General features: G+C 32.5%; 1 protein-coding gene and 2 non-coding genes across 13 annotated transcripts in view; all 3 read left to right on the forward strand.

Annotated features, from left to right (window-relative positions):
- The window catches only part of LOC131930632 (E3 ubiquitin-protein ligase HUWE1), a 43,706-nt gene that overhangs the window by 13,777 nt on the left and 15,554 nt on the right, over positions 1–14,375 (forward strand). For 3 of the 11 annotated variants that reach the window (XM_059287209.1, XM_059287215.1, XM_059287210.1), the window contains exons 23-49: positions 280–524; positions 861–909; positions 1,170–1,346; positions 1,775–2,020; positions 3,451–4,301; positions 4,452–4,595; positions 7,032–7,105; positions 7,388–7,545; positions 7,769–7,891; positions 7,977–8,156; positions 8,434–8,550; positions 8,765–8,866; positions 9,262–9,373; positions 9,524–9,648; positions 9,730–9,852; positions 10,164–10,318; positions 10,438–10,525; positions 10,635–10,750; positions 10,874–10,925; positions 11,009–11,123; positions 11,540–11,648; positions 11,822–12,062; positions 12,234–12,420; positions 12,606–12,767; positions 12,871–13,022; positions 13,122–13,298; positions 13,554–13,848. In XM_059287209.1, the coding sequence (XP_059143192.1) occupies positions 280–524; positions 861–909; positions 1,170–1,346; positions 1,775–2,020; positions 3,451–4,301; positions 4,452–4,595; positions 7,032–7,105; positions 7,388–7,545; positions 7,769–7,891; positions 7,977–8,156; positions 8,434–8,550; positions 8,765–8,866; positions 9,262–9,373; positions 9,524–9,648; positions 9,730–9,852; positions 10,164–10,318; positions 10,438–10,525; positions 10,635–10,750; positions 10,874–10,925; positions 11,009–11,123; positions 11,540–11,648; positions 11,822–12,062; positions 12,234–12,420; positions 12,606–12,767; positions 12,871–13,022; positions 13,122–13,298; positions 13,554–13,848 (4,675 nt within the window). The remainder of the gene's footprint in view (positions 1–279; positions 525–860; positions 910–1,169; positions 1,347–1,774; positions 2,021–3,450; positions 4,302–4,451; positions 4,596–7,031; positions 7,106–7,387; positions 7,546–7,768; positions 7,892–7,976; positions 8,157–8,433; positions 8,551–8,764; positions 8,867–9,261; positions 9,374–9,523; positions 9,649–9,729; positions 9,853–10,163; positions 10,319–10,437; positions 10,526–10,634; positions 10,751–10,873; positions 10,926–11,008; positions 11,124–11,539; positions 11,649–11,821; positions 12,063–12,233; positions 12,421–12,605; positions 12,768–12,870; positions 13,023–13,121; positions 13,299–13,553; positions 13,849–14,375) is intronic. The other 8 variants (XM_059287216.1, XM_059287219.1, XM_059287212.1 and 5 more) reach the window with 7 other exon arrangements.
- On the forward strand, positions 2,867–2,940 carry LOC131930638 (small nucleolar RNA SNORD27). Its single transcript, XR_009384142.1, has one exon. It is a non-coding gene; the product is annotated as a small nucleolar RNA SNORD27 (small nucleolar RNA).
- Positions 5,756–5,827, forward strand: LOC131930641 (small nucleolar RNA SNORD27). The gene has a single exon (XR_009384144.1). It is a non-coding gene; the product is annotated as a small nucleolar RNA SNORD27 (small nucleolar RNA).

A 14,375-nucleotide genomic window follows, 5' to 3' on the forward strand; every position in this document is an offset into this window, starting at 1 on the left:
CTCAAAGCTAGTTTTTGATAATTAGACTTTAGAGCTTTCCTCATTGATGTTTACAAGCACGTGTCTTAATTTTATTTGTTGACATAATAATCTGAGAGGAAAACCTTTGGCATAACTAACTCTAAATTAGTTAATTGACGGATTTATTGAATTTTGTTACTCTGCTTAGTATTTATGGGCATTATTGTAATAAAAACACAAATTGCATGTATTGTATTCAATTTGCTTTTTGATATAGTTTTTTTTAATGATGCTCAGTGTTTCCGTTTGTTTTTTAAGCTCTTGGAAGAGATTTGTTCCATGGGCCAAGACCCTCACTTCATTTGTCAGAAGCAGCAACCAAAGTCAGATCAAACTGCAGCTCAGTCAAGTGTAAGGTCACCCCAGTCTAACGAGGCTTCCTCCTCAGATGAAGAAGAGGATGAAGAAGTAGAAATGTCCTCTACTGTCCCACCAACTTCTCATGTTATTAGTACACAAGAAAAACAAACAGTTCCTTCTACATCTCAGCAAGATCCTATGCAGTTAGTAATTGTTATACATCTTTTCCTTTTAGAACTGATTGTTCTCTAGTTTAGTAGATTCTGGCTGTTTACATACTGGAGTTTGTAGAGTAAGATTAATTTTATTTGGATCCCCTGAACCGTTTTTGTCAGTCGTGCTTTTGTTCCAAGTTAGTCTTTGTATTAAATTTTTTAAGCAAGGGCAAGAATTGACTTTGAGTTATTAGAGTAAATATTTATAACAGGCACAAATGATTGTATATGAGATAGGTTGGATGAACTTTTGATAATTAAACACCTCATCTTAATTATTAGAACTGTTAACAATATATTTATAAAGTGCCTTTTTTTTCTTAGATCACAAGAAAGACAAGCTATTCCTCTGATGGATTATGTTTTAAATGTTGTAAGTACCAAAATAATGGTTATAACACATTTTGTGTGTGCTAGTCGCATTGTTTTGAACCTTGTGATTGCCTAATGGTATCATAAGATAAATCAGTGCAAGAATAATTATGGCTTTGTAACTTTTAAACAGATATCAAAATTGATATCTCTAATATGTATATAGCCTACAATGCAATATACAACTACAATAGGATTATTTAAATATTTGGATTATTATGTGTTTTTGTAAAAAAAAAAATGTGTTCAAATTATTTTCAGATGAAGTTTGTAGAAGCAATACTTAGTAACAACTCTACAGATGATCATTGCAAGGAATTTGTTGCACAAAATGGGTTAAAGCCACTGATGAGTATTTTGGGATTGCCAAACTTGCCCATTGATTTCCCATCTTCTCCAGCATGTCAGGCTGTTTCTAGTGCTTGTAAATCTGTTCTTGTGAGTATCTATTATTAGTTTATCACACTCCTAGGGGGCAGATTAGGAATTGGACCATGAAGTGGAAGGGGGTTCAGAAAATGTGATGACATGCTTTTGCATTAAAAAGAAGTTAAAATTTTATTTCTAGCCATTATTTTGTATTTTTAAAAGACTTTGTCAAACTTGTATACTCAATGTAGACAGCTCAGTAAATATTTCAAAATAGATTCATTTTTAACAAACAAAAACTGTTTTGATGGGGTTAAAGGCTGAGGTAATATCATTAGGGAATGGGGTGTGGAGAAGAGGGTCTGGTTTTTTGTTGTTGCTTGGAGGGGCAAAGTAAAAATGTGGCACTGATTATGGATTACTCTTTTTTTAAAATTATTTTTAAACAAAACTATTAATTCTGCATAGAGTTTTCACTATCATTTTTTTCATATCAGACATTGTCCAGAGAGTCAAAAGTGATCAAACAAGGTCTACTTCAAATGCATGAGGTGCTTCAGAGGCTTGAGCCCTTGCATAATCCTCTGGAGCCACCTGGGGGATCTGTTTTGCTACATGAATTGGCCAACTGTGCTCATATTCCAGATGCCACTCTCTCACCAACTGCCACTCCTTTGCTTCATGCCCTGGCTGCTGCCCATGCATATATAATGATGTTTGTGCATGTCTGCAGAATGGGACAGGTAATGTATATTTTTCTTTCCATAGCAAAAACTTTTTGCTGATAAATTTAATACCTGTTAAAACCTTCAATTCCTTTTTAATGGAGACTCTTCTTCCCATTCATATTTGTCTTGAGGGAATCTAACCTAACTATTTGAGGGTCTATATATAAATTTCAGAAATACTGTAGCATTACATTAACAAAGCTACCCACATCTATTATGTCCTATAATTTTATGATTTTGACACCCATGCTTCAACTTAACAGTTGTTTTACCTTGCTGTAAAATTGCTATCAATTTGAAGTTTTTATTGGTACATTTCATTTCCTGTTCCAAAATTTTACTTTTAACTTGCTAAAATTTAAGCACTATTACCTGGTACTTTTTGTTGATTTGATTTTCAAGTAACAAACACCGCTCCATCCCCCCAATGTCATGTCAGGCATGGGTTGTTGGGTCTGTGTTGTGAACTGAATATGTCTCCATAAAAGTGTTGTGGCTTTTAAAGAATACCAGATTTTAAGTCTATCTATACTATTTTCTGCTAGACCCTAACACATTGGAATTTGTTGAAAATGAAATGAAAGCACCTGATTATCTCCCCCCCCCCCCCCCCCCCCCCATGTATTTAGTTGCATCTATGGGGAACAGGTTATAATGAATTTTTAATTTTAAAGCTACCATTTGATAGGGCAGCTTAGTTTTATGTTTGTATACTTTTAATTCACATATTGATTAATTACTTAAAATTAACTCATTTTAAAAAAGCAACAGTATCTCAGTATTTTTAAAGCTATATATTCTTTGCAATCTACAAATATTTCAGTGAGAATATTAATTTTTTAAGCTCTGTATTGACATAGTTCTTAATGATGAACAAATAACAGACAAGCATATGTCTGATTTCTTATGATGTTTACTCTCTCTGAGCTGAAAGAGAATGTGGCTTTACAAAATAGAATTTTGAATGTTAATTATCATTAAAATTAAATAAATTCAATGACGAGTTATTTTGAATAAAATGAATAAATTAGGTAAGAAAAGTATTACTTTGTCAGTTTATTTCCAGGTAGTAAGATAAAAGTTGTTTTGAATAAGCATGATGATAATTAGGTTGATGGTTTTTTTCTCACTTTTTTTACTACTTTACTGAAGTGTGTTTCATTTCAATTTTTGCTAAGCTAGTAAATGTAAACATATCTAAGGCAGAAAACCATGTAGTGAATGCCACATGCTGCTACATTAATAACTTCACTCTTTAAAAAATGACACATTAAAATTCTGAATATTGAAAGTAAAAAAAGCTTTTTATTAACTGACTCTACTATTTGTGTACCAAATGTACACATATTTGTATACATCTGAGTTAGATGCTTGTGCAAACCCCACATGGTTTTCTTAAAACAATAAAAAAAATGAGCATTGATTCTACTTTAAATTAAAAGTAGATTCGTCTTAACTTGCAGACAGACATTCGCACCATTTCAGTGGACAACTGGGGCTCCGATCTTGGACTGGAAGTATTAAAAGGTTTAAGCTCTTTATATAACTCACTGGTGTGGGAAAGCACAGTTCTGCTTGCCCTTTGCAATGAGGATTACTTGCCTGCTGATTGTTCCTTTGGGAGAGCTGATTTGGAAAAACTTTTGAGCAAAGATACTCATGGTGAAACTGTTGAAGCAGAATCTGGAAAGGAAGGGAAAAGTTCTGAAAGTAAAACAGATAAAAAAGAACAGTCAGGACTATCTCGGGGTGTAGGAGACATGGGAAGCAATGGAGTGAGTGTTGCTATGGAAACTTTAACTACTGGGGAAGAAAGAATGGACACATCAGAACTAAGTCCTTTGGCTCAGAATCAAAGCGATCGTTTACCAGAAGCCGCTCAAGCAGTAACAGTTGAAGCTCCCCCAAATCTGAACCCACTTGCAACTGTAGTGACATCAACTTCTTCAACTTCAATTGAATCAGATATATTGCCTGGGCCCATTGGGTTGGGAACTGGATCTGATGACAAAGATGCCAAGAAAAAACTGTCTCCTGCCATGCAGGCACAGCTAAGGCAGCTGAAGCCACTACTGACCCTTTCATCTCGATTAGGCAGAGCGCTCTCAGAACTGTTTGTGCTTTTGGTTAAACTATGTGTTGGATCACCTGTGAGACAACGTAGATCCCAGCAGCCGCCACCTACTCCCCCTATTCCATCCCCAGCAGCTAGGGCAGTGGCATTAGCACTGACTAAATTACTTGCTGGAGGCTTGTCATTCCAACCACCTCCATGTGCACCACAGCCTAAATTAAGGTCAGTTTTATTCATAATTTCTATACATAAATTTACATATTGAGCATGTCAGAATTATTAATTCTTTAATTAATAATCTGACAAATTGAATAATAAGCCTCTTTATGAGGCTAGAACATAAAAGCTTTAAAGATTTTAATAAAAATCCAGATTAATTCATCCCTCCCCCAGAATGACATTTCTTGTTTGTTCTGCTGGATTCACTGCTCCCATGCTATTTGATGAGAAAAAACAGCCCTACCATTTGATGCTACAAAAGTTTGTCGCGTGTGGAGGTCAGGCTGCGCTTTTTCAGTAAGTGTCTTAAAAATCATTTTGTATGTTAAAAACTTTTACACATTATAAAGAGCTATACATATTTGTTAAATGAAAATGTTTTTTATTTATTTCATTTAGCTTTATCTTATTATGAATAACTGCAGTAAAATACACAACTTTTACGTTGATTAGATAATAGCTAGATCTCTATTTCCACATTTAAAAAATAATTTTATACCTTGTAAGTCATTAGTGAATTATGCCTTCATTATTATCTAGTCACAATTTTCTCTGTATGATGAACTAACATAGACAAGCATATGTCTGAATATTTAGTGTTGACTTGTACAAATAAAACTGAAAGAGAAAGTGACATTTGAAAAACTTTAAAAAAGAAAAGTTGTATTCTATTACATGTCATTTTAATATTAATTTTATTATTTGATTTTAACAACAAAGTGGAAATACTTTTATACTTGAGGCATATTTCATTTACCTGTACCTGTACATTTAATTCAGTAGTTGTAAACACATCTTTTTAGAAGTATTTACATACATTAGAAATAGATGAAATATCTGTTACAAATACACCATTTATAGGCAGGTTCAAGTATATTGATTTTTTATTGGTCATCGGTACATAAAATATTGGTTAAAAGAATAATACAGAAATATGTACTTGTAAGTTAGATACAATTAACAGGATTCTATTATTAAGTACTCATTCTTTAAGAGCCATTTTCTCTAAATGATGAATCAACTTGACAAGCATATGTCCGATATTTTGTGATGTTGACTTAAAAGCTGAAAGAGAATTTGGAAATTATCATTTAGTCAAATTTTTGTAATCAAGCTAACTAAACGTCTGGATCTAATAAACAGTTGATTCTAGTCGTGGTATCTAGATTAGATGTGAATTTTACATTTTAAATAGGTTTCTAATATATTATAAGGCAGCTTGTTTTAATCTTTAGGGATAACGTTAAAATGATATAGCACAATATGTATAAACAAAAATTTTGATTATTGATCATTGTAATTAGAAACATGTGAGTATACGCACATTCCACTTGGTATTTACTCTTTTTAAAAAAGCAACAGCATCTCAGTATTTTTAAAGCTGTATATTCATTTCAATCTACTAATCATTAATTTTATTGAGATAATTAATTTTTTAAGCTATGTATGGCCATAGTTCTTAATGATGAACAAATAACAGACAAGCATATGTCTGATATCTTATGATGTTTACTCTCTGAACTGAAAGAGAATGTGGCTTTACAAAGTAGAATTTTGAAATATTTATAATAGTTATACAATAGACATCATTCATAACAAACATTCATAACAAATGCTTGGATTGTAATAACTCATTACAAAATACATAATGGATACACATGGATTTAGATACCTATTTGTTGCTCAAGTTGTGAATGCAAAATGTTTGAACACAATGCTTTTCTGAACTTTAAAAGTTTCCACATTTCTCTAAATGATGAACAAATAACAGACAAGCATATGTCTGATATAAGTGATGTTTTACCAAGATAACTGAAAGAGAAAAGTGGCATTCAAACAGTCTATTAAAAAATCTGTAATCTTAGTTATAGTTTGACAGTATGACAGTCTAATTTCTAATCTCCTTGTTTTTCTGACCCTTAGTCTAGATGGATTATTTGGGTGCCACTAGTGTCCTTTTGATCAACTTCCTCAATTCCAATATGTCCAGCATCTTCAGTACTTCTTCCTGTATTTAACTAGTCCACTATCTGATAACATCGAATTTTTTCTTTAGGCTACCTCATTTACCTGGCATTGTTCCTTGTAGGAGTGTTTGCTAGAATTTTCCTCTCCTAGTTGGGTTTCTGTCTCCAGCTAACGAGCCCCATGCGCCCGATGGTCCAAACTCAGGATTAATAGAGTTAGCAGCCATGCCTGACAATGCCGTCCCCTAATAGGATACAATGACACATTGCTTAAGAAAATCTACACATCATTAGAATATTACTAAAAAAATGGCCATGTTTCTCTATATGATGAACAAATAACAGACAAGCATATGTCTGATAATTTGTGATGTTTTCTACCAAAAAGCTGAAGAGAAAAGTGGCACTAAAACATTGTATTTAAAAATCTGTTATCATCGTTTTAGTTAGACAAGTCTCAATTCTATTAAGTATTAAATATAACTTCACATGACCAAAATTCTTTGATACTTTTGTTTTTAGATATAATTTATATTAAAAAAAGGCAGCCATGTTTCTCTAAATGATGAAGAAATGACAAGCATATGTCTGATGTTTTGTGATGCTTATTTAAAAAAACTGATGGAGAAAGTAGCATTAAATTTTAAATTTAATTAAAATATCAGTAAACATCGCTGTTATCCATGATGCTAAAATTAGTTTTGACTTCAAAATGTTTGTCAAGTTTTTGTTTCTTAAAATTTTTTTTTTTCCAATCATATTTCAGATCTTTCTCATGGGCCTTATCTATTGATGGTAAGGTGCCCTTGTCTGAGGGACTTGAACATGCAGATCTTCCTGGTAAACACTCTTTATAACTACCATTTACATGACATTTTTTATTCCACATGATGATTGTTTAAAGACAAGCATATGTCTGATTTTCTTATGTTGACCTTAGACAGATACTGATGGAATTTTTTTTTAAGCTTAAAATTTGATTTTAGTGTTGAGAAAACTGTCAAGACAGTACTTGAAAGTACTTAAGTTACTAGTTTTATTAACACAAATACCTTTTTACTAAATCAGGTATAAATAATTAGACAGTAGTGAATGTTAAAGAGTAACAATGTATTTTTACAGAAGGAACTGGTGAATTTTTGGATTCCTGGTTGACGCTTGTAGAGAAAATGATCAACCCCAAAGCTGTGTTAGACTCACCTCATACACTACCTTCAAAGGATAAAGCACCTGGCCTTACACCTTTCAACCCAGTACAATACTTGATAAGCACTCAGAAAGTAAGCATTTTCCATCGTAAACCACTTAAAAAAACCCACAGAAATTACATTATTATTTAAGTATAATTAAACTAGTCATTTGGCTCTCTACAAAATAAATTGTACATGTGAAAATGCTAAGTTATAGAAGTATTTCAGTTACTGGCAAAATTACTTTTCAGTTATGAGAAAATGCATAGTTTGTATTGAAATAACTTATATTCCCACTCATTTATTTTCAAAGGCTGCTTTTAATTCTGTGATGAATTTGTGGAACAAGAAACCTCTGTTGATTCATGGCAGTCGCATGTCTGAATCCATATTAACTATTCTGTGTCATATCATTGATGGTGAAGCTAAAATAAAGGTAAGATTTCTTTCTCACTTGAGAAATATATTATTGTTTAATAGCAGCAGCAAGAAGAAATATAATTTTTTTGTCCTAATTATAGAAGTTTCTTGAGAAAGAAAAGCTAACCCCATCAGGATCAGGTGGTGATTCAGCTGTTGACCTAAGTGGAGCTGGAACATCTGGTGTCAGCAATGGTGCAGCAGCTGCAGCTGCAACTTTGGCTTCCACAACTGCCAGAAGACCCTTGGAAACAATGATAAATCAAGCCCATCTTCAACAAGTAAGAGTCAGTTTATTATTATATCTACTGTTTGGGAGATACATTTATTACTATTAGTTTTTGTTTTATTATTACTATTCTTTCATAATTTTCATTTTAAAAAGAAATCTGTTTATATTTCTTGCTGAAATATATTTTTATATAGTTTGCATAGCAAAAACAAAAACTAGTTACACAATTTTAATGTTTCTAGTTTTTCAGGAGTTATAAAAAAACTAATTAGCTACGTGCTAAGTTTAATTTTTTTCCCATTACATTTGATTTCTTTATTCGATAGCTAATGGATATGGGATTTACTCGTGAGCAAGCAACAGTTGCTCTTAATAACACCACTAGTTTAGAACAGGCAACCGACTACATTCTAACCAACACTATTCCTGCCACTTCACAAAATGTAAGTTCTGAATTTTTAGCATTATCTGTGTCTTAGTAGTTAATTGGACATAACTGCTAGGTTTGCACTTACTACTCCTTGGGATTTACATAGCTAGAATTGGTGACACAGTTTTAACTTATGAAGTGCTGAACAGCATGGTTATATCATTGAAAAAATAGGGTAGAAAAATCACTGACAGTTGTTCTTAAAGATCTTTTTCTGTACTCTGCAGCCATTAGCTGGTGCAATGGATCTAGAACTGAATGATGAAGTTCAGATGATGAGAGCCATAGCAATGTCTTTAGGAGAAAATGCAGTTATGTCCACAGACCAGGTATATATAAATATTTAATTTATCCATAGGTCTATTAGGATTTTCTAAATATTAAGTTTTGATGGTCACTGAATATGATTGGAATAGACCTGTTGCATTTTTAATTTATCTGAATTTATTTTAAGCCATAAGCAGTGCTGGATGTTATTTTAGTGGTCTAGTTAAATTAGCTGAAGATTCTGCTATCCACAATAAAGCGTATAAATGAACTAAAAAATGCAATATTTATTAGTATTAAATACTTTGTTAGAAATTTTCCTGCTTTTAAAGATAGCATAGATTACAGTTGTTGGTTAGACTATACCAGTAAATATTTCTTAGTTCTTTTACAAGTCAAAGTGTATAGATTAGGTACAAGTGACATTCATAGACTTAATCCATGCAATGATTTTCAGACTAAACCTGAAAATAAAGAAGACAAGTCAGAAGAAGCTGCAGAGAAACAAGAAGCTGAAGAGCCATTAGATACTACAGTTTTGGATGAATTCACTTTTAATATTTTCCCAGGTACTAGATTTGCTAGTCACATTAATACTTGAATAACTACCATCATAAATGACTTAACTTGTCTTGTTTACTAAAACGTAGGTTGGAAGTTGTATTTAGTGTCAATAGTTTTAATTATTCTGTCAATCGTATGCATTTTTTAATTTGCAGGTTGTCTCAACTTGTTGGATACTCTACCTGAAACTGTTTATAGAGTCTGTGATCTTCTAATCGTGGTTATGATTCGCAATGGGGCTGATTGGAAAAGACAGACCCTTGGTACACTCTGCAAAGATGTAAGTGTCTGATCTAATAATCGCTTCCTCATCAGTACTTTTTTGATAATTCTAAAACACTTATGTATTTTGTTTTCTCAGCTATGTGAGCTTTGTGAAGAAATGACATCTTATGCTAAAGATCTGAACTTTAAAGCAATGCAGGGATCAAGCAGCGCCCAAAAGTTTGCCACCAGACTTCATCTTTTAAGTTTGCTTGCAGAGGTAAATAGATCCAAAGTGTATTTTAAACACAACTTTACAATACATAAATTCCAATGGTAAATTGGCATCACTGCAACATTTAAAATAACCTTTTATTGCTAGATCTTAATTTTATTACAACAAAAGATTATGCTTTGCATGTGTCATAGATGATTGCTTTTTAATGCTGTTTCATTATACTGATTAAAGTCTGTTTAAGTTGATCTTAAAAAAAATATTTTAACTTTCCTGTTTTACTGATTCATCTAATGACACATGCAAAAACAATCACACTACTGAACAAGGCGAATTCTACTTTCTGCTAAATAAAGTATTCTATCAATGAATCCAAACAGGAAATGAATCTAGCGTGTGCTCTGGCAATGCAAAGAGTAAATCTTCCAAATCAAATTGTTCATCTACTCCAAATAAGCAGGGATGCAATGCTTTGTCCTGGACAAGTAGCAGATGCTAAGCAAACACCCAAGTAAATTTTTTTTAAAATACTGTCTTTGAAAGTGTTAACTAAATGATCTACTCATTTAAGCCATTGTTTTATTAAAGATACATTTTAAGTTAACTGGTAATTATTTTCATCATAAACAGATGGCTTGCACCAATGTTACTTCTTCTTGACCTCTGGGAAAAAATTTCTGTGGCACTAAAAAGAAAAATGCAAGCCAGGATTGCAGTGGTAATGTGATTTTAAAATATTTTTGGTATACTGTCTATTGTAATTAGCAATTGTCTTTTTAAAAATTGCACATTTGCATTAATACTTACTTCAAAACAAATTCTTTTAGGGTGGGAACAGAATTTGGAAATGGTTTGATGATAGTAGTGGTAGATGGTGTAAATACAGCTCCAACAACAATGCAACAATTGATGAGGCATACAAGAAAGGAGACAGCTTTGTCAGGTAAAAATTAATTATATTGTTGGAAAGGAAAAAGAGTAGTTTATACATATTAAAGATGCTTACATTACAGAAAATATGTTATTTCAATGAGTAACTTGTTAGATATTGTATCTCGTTGAACAGATTTCAAGCAGGCAGGAGAAAGTATACTGTTCAGTTTGGAACAATGATCCAGGTAAGAAACATTTCTGGACCTGTATTTGTGGTAATTTTGAAAAACTTTTTCAGTGCAATAATTATATCTTTTTACTTTGGCAGCTAAATGAAGAAACAGGAAACAGACGCCCTGTCATGCTGTCAATTCCTACAGCAGAGGAAAAGCCACCTGGAAAGAAGGAGATCAAAGACAACCCTTCAGAAGAAGATGTAGTTGGTAAGCCATGTTTGTAATCAGTTATATTTTAAAAATAGTTAAATAAAATGCTACCTAAAACTATTGGCTCAAATTAAGAATATTTGCAGGTCTATAAATTGGCCAAAACCTGAATTCTTATTCCTCATTTTTAAATGATAGCCTCTTTTTTATCTTGGTTTAAAATACAATTTGTGATTCAAATCAAGAGGATTCCTTTAACTACATGTAGTACTAAATTTCTAGTTTCATTTTAATTTTTAAAAATTTATTTGATATTAGTTAATGAATTTTAATCCCATAGTTTAATTGCTTATAAACTGGACAGTTTATTTTTTAAAATTTGTCCTGAAAACGTCATTTTTACCAAACACTTTATAATTTTTTAAATTCACAACAAACACATACATTTTCAAGATTTAATGAAGCTTTTAAAGCTTTAAAATGTTTGTTTTCAGAGGATATTAAGAAAGAATTTGAAGTTCCATCAGATATTGATGATTACTTACCAGGATTAACACCAGACAGTATTGAAACTGTCATTAGGTAAGGCTCACACATTATTTTATAGTTGGTAAAATTATCAGGTGCAATCCTAAAACAAAGAAAAAGATAATGTGACATACTAAAAAAAAAATATTTATTTCATTGTGAAATATGAATATGTCGACTTTTGTCAAGATTTTGAAATAATGTTTATTGAAATCTTTTTTTTTTAGTTGCCTTAGTGCTTACCTCAGTATACCCCTCAACTCTGATACGCTACATGCTGCAATGAGGCTTATTCTTCGTATGACTCGACAACACCACAATGCTGTTAAGTTTGTGGCTGAAGGTGGTGCTAAAAGGCTTCTGACACTTACTCTAGACTCAAATTTCCAAGGTTTTCTGAATTTAGCAACTTTAATATTTAGACACATTTTGGAGGAGCCAGTCTCTTTAAGATACTGCATGGAAAAGGTAAATTTAAGAAACTGATAATTGATTAAATGCTTAAATACATAAAACTTCTTATACCATTAAAGATAACATACTTTAATATATAATGGCAAATACTTATTTGTACTGACAATATAATTCTAATAAAGAATGAATACAAAGTAATATCTGACATAATCACTTTTTTTTCAGGTTATGCGTAATGTGTGTGCAGGTATTGGCTCATGTCAGTCAGGTGTCAGTCAAGGTGGTGTTGGAGCTAAAGAAATGCATTATGTTCTGAGAGTATTAGGTCCAGCAGCATGTCGAGACCATGAAATGTTTTCTCAAGTTGCAAGAGATACTTTACAGATAGCTCTACCACCACCATCGTTAAGAGGTACATTAAAATATTTATGATAAATATCTCAAAGATATGAATAACTATGATGATTAAAACAGACAAGCATATATCTGATTCTTTTTGATTTTCTGTTTAATCTGAGTAAATTCTGTAATTATTGGGTTTTATTTGAACCAATTTAAATTATTTTATTCATATATGTACTGTATAAATTGTTCTAGATGAAGATGAAACAAGGTACTGGGGTCCTAATGCTCCACAAATACTGAAATGTACTCCAACTAAACAACTGGAATCATTAGTGAACACATCTATCAAGACTTTTATTTGGGACTTGCTCAATGCTCTGATAGCTGAACAACCTAACAAAAATGCCAAAGATAGTAAGTACTTGTTCTTGTTTTTTAACCATAGTCTTGATCTGAAAGTAAACATCTCTGTGTTTGTGCATTGCGTGGAATAAGAACTGGTTTGTTACCTTTTCAGACACAGCTTCACAAACAAAAGGACCACAGACTTTAGCTGAGGTTTTACAAGAAGCATCTGAAGGCCAGTCTGGTGGCAGTGCACATTTCCCTTGGGTAATTCACTGTGGAACAGGAAGTAATGTGCAGCAAATGGGAGAGAATGAAACTGGGGTTAGCAGATGTTTATTTATTTTAGATTTGAAATTCAGTTTTATGCTCAAATATTTGTGTAAATAGTAATAAAAATTAATTTCTAAATGTTTGATTTAGGAAAAAGACTCATCACCAAGTGGTGCAGATGAGAGTAGTACACCCTCTTTTAGACCATTGATTCCAAAGTCAGCTATTCTCAGACTGCTGTCTGAGATCATTAGATCCTATGGAAACTGTGTACAGTTAATAACTCAGTACAATTACCAACCTGGACAGACTGAACTTGTTTCTGAAGTAAGCATTATTTTTAGGGGTAACCTTGAAAAACAATATCAATGATGATTAAAACAGACAAGCATATATCTGATTCTATTTGATTATCTGTTTAATCTGAGTGAAAAATCTTGATTTCCACATTTTGAAAAACATTAAACCCTATTTTATAGATTCGAAAACCCAATTTAAAGGTCCTGTTTCTTTAAACCTAAATAAAATCTGGAAATTTCAAGCCATGTAAAGAGAGTCATTAGATTTTGTTTTAAATTGCAGGGCTGCTCTGTCTTGGCCTTTGTGCTTGATAGTCTTCTTCCGTGTTCCCAAGAGGTTGGTGATAAGGATTGTCCAGCTTTATCTAGGGTATTCATTGCCAGCATTGCATCCTGTAGTCACAGCCCTGATGCCCAAATGGCACTGGTTGCTGAAGTTAAGGGAGCTCTTCAACGTGCTTTAGTTCTGCCTGAGAGTTCTTCTAAGCATCAGAGAATTCAGGCTCTTGCTAGCATCATAAACACAATGATTGAATCATGTCCAACTCCAGGCCAAGTTCCAAACCAAGTGTTTAAAGGTAAGATTTTAAAATTTGCTTAACATTTTGTTGCAGTTTGTGTTTATGATGGCGATGGTAAAATGAACCCATTAATAGCTAAAAAAACATTGTAATACTGTGTCCTGACTATACTTTTCCTTCATGCGCTGAAGAATTTAATTCTTCATCTGTGCTAACAACCATCTGGTTTGAAATTGCACCTACTGATGAATCTGATAGTCTTTATCGTGAATTTCCTACCATTATTCCTCTTCTGTAGCTCTTTCTTAGTTCATTTTCAGTACTGCATCAATATACAGCTTTGACTTGTAATAAGGTTCTGTTAATTGTACTTGCTGATGAATTAAGATCTGATCCCAGTTGTTGTGTTACTGTTGTAATTTGAATCATTTTTACAGCTGTATTTTTTACATTTCACTGTATGTTAGTGTGTCAGTGTCTTTCAAATAAATCCAAACTACATGCAAGTTTCTCTGTGATGATTTAACAAAGACAAGCATATATCTGATAATTCTACTGATTTGTTGTTATATCTGAGAGAAATG

This window comes from Physella acuta, unplaced genomic scaffold (assembly GCF_028476545.2).
Source record: "Physella acuta isolate Inbredline_101_S28 unplaced genomic scaffold, ASM2847654v3 ptg001810l, whole genome shotgun sequence".
Taxonomy (NCBI): Eukaryota; Metazoa; Mollusca; class Gastropoda; family Physidae; genus Physella; species Physella acuta.